The sequence below is a fragment of the Coenobita brevimanus genome, chromosome 28 (genome assembly GCF_032717465.1).
Source record: "Coenobita brevimanus isolate Jiangsu-jjx chromosome 28, ASM3271746v2, whole genome shotgun sequence".
NCBI classification, from domain to species: domain Eukaryota; kingdom Metazoa; phylum Arthropoda; class Malacostraca; order Decapoda; family Coenobitidae; genus Coenobita; species Coenobita brevimanus.
In genome coordinates, this window is record NC_136981.1 from 6,764,126 (window position 1) to 6,771,915 (window position 7,790).

At 44.6% G+C, this 7,790-nt stretch overlaps 1 protein-coding gene across 1 annotated transcript; it reads right to left on the reverse strand.

Moving 5' to 3' along the window:
- Window positions 1-1,300: 1,300 nt before the first annotated feature.
- LOC145394702 (cuticle protein AMP4-like) lies at window positions 1,301-7,545 on the reverse strand. Its single transcript, XM_080268482.1, has 3 exons — window positions 7,511-7,545; window positions 5,694-5,899; window positions 1,301-1,748 (listed from the first exon to the last, which is right to left on the reverse strand). Exons 1-3 carry the CDS (start codon window positions 7,517-7,519, stop codon window positions 1,658-1,660), a joined length of 306 nt encoding a protein of 101 aa, XP_080124608.1. The 5' UTR covers window positions 7,520-7,545; the 3' UTR covers window positions 1,301-1,657.
- Between the last annotated feature and the right edge of the window lie 245 nt (window positions 7,546-7,790).

Below are 7,790 nucleotides of genomic sequence, written 5' to 3' on the forward strand. Positions count from 1 at the left end.
TGGATAGATAGATAGGTAAATAGAGAAAGAGAGAGAGAGAGAGAGAGAGAGAGAGAGAGAGAGAGAGAGAGAGGGGAGAGAGAGAGATGGATGGATGGATGGATGGATGGATAGATAGATAGGTATGTAGATAAACAGATAAATAGATAGATAGATAGATTGATAGATAGATACAACTTTCTTAACCCCTTCACTACAAGGTGGCCCTCCTAAGGTAAATTAAGTCATATTTTAGCAAGAGTCACGTATTGCAGAAAAGCCATAAGCGTTTTGAATAGGTTAAGCACAGAATTGCAAATACGTTTTTATGCTCACCCTCCTTCTCTAATGACTATCAAATCCAAGAATCAGTAAGTATGGAGAGAAAAAAAAAATAATGGAGAATATATACAATGTTTTTTCTTTTTTTTTTCTTTTTTAATTTGGATGATAGTAAGGTCAATGGATCTATGAATTTGAAGGACAGGTGAACAACGTAAACAAAGTACCTTCCTGCTTTTCGATTTTCCTTTTGGGATGAGTCCTACGATTCAAGGAACATGAACAAATTATAAAGCACAGAGAAATGAAAACTCTTCCTTCATTTTCTTTCTCAGATTTTCATTCATTCAATTTCTCTCCCAGATGGTCATGAGGAATATGAAGAAATGTATTAAATTCTAGTGAAGAATATTCCTACTGTTCATTTCCTTTCTTGGATGATCAATGGCAGCAAGGAGTATTATGAAGAGACTTTGAAATCCTAGCAATGAACATTTTTGCCTTTCATTTTCTTTTTTGAGTGATCATGGGAAGAAAATGGAACATAAAGAAGAGATAAAAAAGGCCAATTAGCACAGAAAATCACTACTTTTAATATTCTTTCTTGAGTGTTCATGATACCTAGCTAAGAACTTGAGGATAATGGGAAAAACTAGGGTACATATTTCCCACTTCTTATTTGGTTTCATAGGTGACCATGATATTAACGAAGAATATGGATAGGAGAATTAGAAATCAATACTCCTTTCACTCTAACTTGGCCTAAAACTGCCATCCCTCCGTCTTAAATTGTCCGTAGAGGAAATAGATTAGTGCTAGATTATGTTGCTAGTCATGATAAAGTGCTATGGAGAGGGTGAAAGACTGTACCATTATTTTTGACACCGAGCTACTTGAAATAAGTGGCAAAAGGACGAAAATCTGGACCAAGATAAGATAAAAGAGAACTGGTGTATAAATTTCCCACTTCTCATTCTGTCTCTTATCACGGTGTTAAGACTATGGATGGTAGAATCAAAACACAGAGGTAGTGGAGAGCGTTTACTAAATCAAAACAAAAGATAAACAACATTGGGTCATGTACAGTGGCTGGCGAACCCTAAGAGGAGGTGGCCAAGAGATAAGAGATAAGAGAAATGAAACCGAGAACGAAGCAAGGCTAAATTTACAGAGAAAAAGAATAAGCGAAGGTCAAAGTACCAAAAGACAGGAAATTTTGGGAGAATCGTGAAGAAAAGTGTCCATTTTTTTTGGCTTTTTTGTTTCATCTTCAGCTCTTGGGTTCAGGACGTGTTAGTGTTGGTCGGGTGTCGAGGTTTCGGATCACGGGGCTTCGAAACGTTTGATGCGTGTCGGTGCTCGGGTGGTGGTTGTGTGTGTAGCTTGCGTCCTCGGCTTAAGCACTGACGAAGCGGGTGACGGGGCGGTAGCCGTTCTCATCGGCGACGTAGGTCACTTCCAAGACATTGCCGTCACCAAGGGGGAACCTGGGGGCGCGGAAATATGGGAACTGGTGAGTAGGGATCGAGTTCAAGGGAAGCGTTGCGGTGACTAAGGAAGAACACAAGTAGGTATAAAGCATGGACAGAGAGATGAAAGAAGGAATGGGATACGTGGGTGGAAATGAGGATTAGCGCTGTGGTGACAAAGGGAGAATGAAAGTAGGCATAAGGCACGGGCAGGGAGATGAGAGAGGGAACGGGGTATGTGGGTGGAAATGTGGATTAGGTGAGTAGGGGTCGGGTTCAGAAGAGGTGTTGTGGGTGACTAATGGATTGGAAGAAGGAATTTAGGTGGAGATAAGGAATAGTTGAAAGCATGAGAGAAGGAAGAAGGAACTTGATGGGTAAACTAGGAGGAAATGATGAATATGGGGTTGGGCTTAGAGGGAGTAAGGCTAAGAGAGGAAGTGAGCAAAGGTATGAAGTCAGGGGATAAGCTCACTTCCTCTGGTCAAGTGAGGACAAAGAGTCGATGGGAAAGTGAATGAGTGAAAATGGCTTCTGAGAGGATGGGGCAAAATTGATGAAGGATTAAATGAGATAAAAAAGAAAATGAAGGGGAGAGGGAGGAGATATAAGAGTGGATCTCAGGAGTACAGGTATGGGAAGATAAGTTTACCCTGTCATGCTGGGGACAACTCTAGCATTCCCTTTCAGCTAATGCCAGACGAGTAGCTGCGAGTGAGTCATAGGAGCCTGAATCCTAAGATGCTCCTAACAGGGACTGGGGAATTAAAGGTGAGATGTGAGGTGAGGTAACTGCGGGTGAAAGGTCACAGGTGAAGGTGCCTGTACAAGGGAACATAAAGACAATGAGAATAAAAAACGGTGAAGATGGTTACCCGGTGCTCTGGCAGTTAAAAGAAAAATATAAGGAGATGAAAGAAAAATAAAAGGGAAAGTGAGAAGGCAGGGCAGTGAACAGGGAAATGAAAGGGAAGTGAAATGAATAGGCTAGAGGATGGGGGACTGAAAGGATAAACCAAAGACAGAGAAAAGGAAGACGACACTGAGGAAGAAAGAGAGCGAAAGACCAGTGAGAAGGCAAAGAAAAGGAGAGGATAAGTGAGAAGGATGGAGAGTGGGAGGTGATGGCTGAGAAATTAAAGAATAGAGAGGAGGAAAGTATTAAAGGGAGTGAAGTACAGAGGATGAAGTGAGGGGGGGATGAGTGAGGGAACTGATAAGGTAAATAAAAGGGGAAAATGAATGTGAATAGAAGCACAAAGGGGTGAAGTACAGGAGGGTACGTGAGAGGGGAAAGGTAATATAAAGGGTCAAGTACAGAGGGTTAAGTGGAGAGGAGGGGTGTGTGGAGAGGGGAAGGGGGCGGCAAGGGGGGTGAAGGAGGGATGTAAGAAGGGGGAGGGATGAGAGAGAGAAGGGCCATGTAAGGACGGGAGGTGAGGAGGACGGAGCCATCTTCTCTCCCTGAACATATTTCCGTGTCATGCTCCTTCCCTTGTGTAGCCTTGTGGTCCGGGTTGCACAGTCATGGAAAGGGCCAGGCACGAGGGAAGGAGGGAGGAATGATGGTAGAGAGGGAGAGAGAGATGGATGGAGAGAAAGAGGGAAGAATGAAGGTAGAGAGGAAAAGAGAGAAGGATGGAGGTAAGGAGGAGGAATGACGGATACAGTGAGGAAAGGAAGGGGGTAAGGAAGTAGGAGAATGATAGGAAATAGGGAGGGAGGGAAAGAAGGAAGGAAAGAATGAAGGAAAGAAGGAAGGAAGGAAGGAACAATAGGAGAGAGGAAAAAGGGAACGAGTGAAGGAAGGAGGGAGGGAGGGAGGGAGGGAGGGAGGGAGGCACGGGTAATAAATGAATGAAGGAGGGAGAAAGGAAAGGATGAGTAGAAAGGGATTACTGGAGAGAGAGAAGAATAAACATGGAGAGGGAGGAAAGGAAAGTGAGTGAGAAAGAAGGAAAAGGGGAAGTGACGGGAGTGAGGAAAAGAAGGACAGAGCGAGAAAAAGGAAAGGGAGATAGAGAGACGGGGGGGGGAGGGAGATCCACGCCAAAGATGGAGAAAGAGAAAGGAGAACCAGGGGGAATGAATGAAAACAAAGAAGTGAGAGTGACAGAGGGAATGTGAGGAGAAAAGGAGAGGAAGAAGGAAGAAAAATAAAGAAGGAAGGGTGGAAGCGGAGGAGTGAGGTGGAAAATAAAAAAAAAGAGGAGAGAAGAGGAGGGAAGAGGGAGAGAGAGAGAGAGAGAAAGGAGAGAGAGAGAGAAAGGAGAGAGAGAGAGAAAGGAGAGGGAGAGGAAGAGGGAGGCGAGGAAAGAGTCAGTAGAAAAGCTTGTGTCAGAGGGTCATTGGGTGAAGGAAAGGATGAAAGTTGAATGAGTAATGTGCGCGAGTGAAAGTGATTGAGAAGGATGGTGGATTTCTATATTGAGGAAGGAAGGAGGGAAGGAAGGCAAGAAGGAGGGAAGGGAGGAAGGAAGAAAGGAGGGGAGGAAGAAAGGGAGGAAGGGAGCTCGGAACGGAAGGCGAAAGGAAGGAGGATAGAAAAATTTAAGACTGAGGAAGGAAGGACTGAAAGGAATGATCAAGAAGGGGGAGAAGGAAGAGGAATGAGAGGAGGTTAGAAAGGAAGTTATAAGGAAGGAAGACAAAGAAAATGAAGAAAGAGAAGAAGAAGTAGAGGAGGATGGGGAGGAGGAGGAGGAAGGAGAGAAGTAGTAGGTGGAGGAGGAAGGTAGGGGGATGGGGGAGTTGAATCTTACATCATTCAACAAACACACGTAAGACAGTGTTTTATCACGCAAGGGGAGAATGTATCGACTCATGCTGTGGCCTTTACCTTATGTCTATCTATATTTATCTATCTTTTAGCCCCTTCACCCCCAGGACATCTTTACCATCTCATTCTTGTTAACTCCAAACTATTTTTTTTAGGCGCGATTTTCTTTATTTTGATCTGGGGTTTGATATATCTTTGAAAAAGCTCTCTAATAATATAGATGAGTAAAATAGCTTAATAAAATCATCTACGGGCTACCAGAGTTAATAAGACTGAGGACGATTTTCTGCGTTTGCTAGGGGATTTTGTGACAGGTAAGGCGGTGGAGAGGGACGCCTTCATGTAGTGGCATCGAAATAACCAGGCGGGTCAACTGCCTGGTTATACACACGTCCCTCAACTCTCTCCTTATCTCCCGTAAGGATGATGGTGGACTGGCAGAGACTTGCGACTTCATCCTTCAGTCAGCTTGGTTCACATTCAGATGAGCTTAGGGTTCAGCTACTACTACTACTACTGATACTACTACTGCTACTACTACTACTACGGCAACAAGTATTCGTAGCCAATACATTTGTTCTAAGCAAAATTAATATACTTTTGTGTACTACTGATGCAAACTATGTCGATGGTAGAGAATAAGGCAAGTTGATATAGAGAAAGAAGGCGGTAAGAAAAGAAGAAGAGGAGGAAAAGAGAGGAGAAGAGAGAGATAAGGAGGGAAGGAGAAAATGGTAGGAAAGGAAGAGGAGCCGGGAAGGGGAAGAAGAAGGCAGGAGTAGAGGAAAACAAGAATGAGAAGTGAAAAGAAGAAAATCAAAGCTCAGCTCAAGGAACCGGCATTGTTGCTTTGTCCTTCAGCACCGGGAGAAGAGAGTGTGAGAGAGAGGAGCAATAGAAAAGAGAAGAGAGGAAGAAAAGAGGAAAGAAGACTATAGAAGAAGATAGGAAGAAGATGGTAAGAGAAGACGCGAAGAAGAGGGTAGAGGAAGAAGAGGATAGGAGACGAGGATAGAGGAAGAAGAGGGTAGAAGAAGAAAAGAAGAGGGTAGAGGAAGATGGGAGAAGAGGAGGGCAAGAGAAGAAGAGAAGAGAAGAGAAGAGAGTAGAATGAAAAGAGTGTTGAAGAAGAATAACAGAAAAAAAAAAAAGAATAAGAAGGAGAGAAAGACCGTAACACCCACCTGAAGGAACCAGCGATGTTGCTCTGACCCTCAACGCCGGGGGTGCCCTCAGCGTCGACGGAGATGCCCTGGTCGGTGTCGAAGCCATATTTGAAGGCGCCGTTGCCCTCGTTGACGTTCTCCTCGCGCACGGTCAGAGAGGACCTGAAACGCTCATCCACCTGGGGGGCGGCCAGGGCAACAGCCACAAGGCAAGCGACGATGATCTGGAGGAGAGAGGAGGACAAGGAGGAGGTGATGGGGTGATTAGATTTGGTTGGGATAGGCTTGGGTTGGATTGGGTAGGTTTGGTTAGGTTTGGTTTGGTTGGGCGTAGTTAGGTTTGGTTAGGTTTGGGTAGGATGAGTTACCTTTGGATAGATTTGATGAGGTTTAATTTGATTTGGTTGGGTTTGATTAGGTTTGGTGAGGTTTGTCTGAGCTAGGAGACTTTTGAATAGGCTTGGATGGTTTTGGACTGGTTTGGGTATTATTGGCTAGATTTGGGCGGATAAGGTTGGACGAAGATTGGTTTGGAGTTTGATTAGATAGTTGGGTATTCCACTGCTTGGTTTTCTGGAAGGTACCCTATTCAGCACTGTGGTGGATACATAGAATAAGAAACATTGGGGTTGGGTAGTGCGAAATAAAATTCATATACTGAACACTGAGCTACGTTTTGCAGTTGTACAGGGAAAAAATATTTTGGTAGTTTCAGTTGTACAAGAGAGAGATCAGTCGACTAGGAGAGGATAGGTTGCAGTCGACGTATGGAGTGTGATTGAGGGACCAACGTGAAAGGCTAGACTGAGTGCGATGATTCTGTTTTGGGGGGAGAGGGGTAGCTAGTATCTTCATTCGTCTTTGCAAACCTCAAGCCGTGATTTGTTAAGTGATAGGACAGGGAGGTGAACATTTGAGGGAAAGGAAAGGGAAATTAAAAAGCGTCGATGCTGTATACTGACATTGCAGGTAAAAAAAAAAAAAAAAGAAAAAAAAAGAAAATGGGAGAAGTCCTTGGCACACTCAAGCAAATAGAAGTTGAATCCATGACTGAGAAATATTGGGATTAGGGGCTCCTCTTGTGACAAAGCTGGAAAGTGGTGTTGGGTAGATAGAGATGATGTAAAGACAGACAACGACAAAGAGAGACTGAGTTCAAATGGCCCGTCTGTGTAACCATGGAGTAATGTTAAAATATGGAGAGTTGAACTACGTCACAGTGATGCAATGTGGAGGCATGCTGTTGGTCTGTGCCACGATGCTGTAATGTGGAATTTGTACTTTTGAGGGGATTTCGTCTGTGTTACAATGGTTTAGTATGCAAGTGTAGAGAGCTGAACCGTGTTACAGTAGTACAGTGTGGAGGTATTGAGTGTTCTGTGTCACGGTGGTTGAGTGTGGATGTATAAAGTGTTGGTCTGTGCCTCAAGAATATAGTGTTGAAATGCGTTGAGTGGCCTGTGCTACAATTGTTGTGTAATGCTTTGGTATGCAGATGTAGAGAGTTGAACTATGTCACAGTGATGCAGTGTGGAGGCATAATGTTCTGTGCCACGGTGGTGTAGTATGGAGACAAAAGAGTTTTCTATCCAATAATGATGTAGTATGGAAATTTCGAGTGTCGTTCTATGGTGCAATGGGGTGGTATGGAGGCATTGAGTGTTCTGTGCCGCAATGGTGTAGTGTAGAGGCATAGAGTGTTCTGTCAGTGGTGTAGTGTAGAGGCAAAGAGCGTTCTGTGCCGCAATGGTGTAGTGTAGAGGCATAGAGTGTTCTGTGCTACAATATTACAATACAGGTAGAGCCTTGTATAGAGTGTAGGTGTCTGTACTCACAAGCTTCATGGTGTTGGTTGTGTGAGTCTGTCGACGAGTGTGACGATGGGTGGAAGCACACGGCTATATATACCCAGCGGCCGGCAGGGTATTTCTCCCCTCCCTCACCCACACCTCCCCCTCACCCGCTGTCCCCCACCCTTCCCCACCACCCCCACACCTCTCCTCTACCCCCTCCTCCCAGCCTCCACCGAGCTTGCGAAGGTGGGTGTGTTTTAGGTCCCTTCATACCAAACTCTCCACGACCCCCCTGATCCCCCCCCTTCTCTCCCTCTCTCTC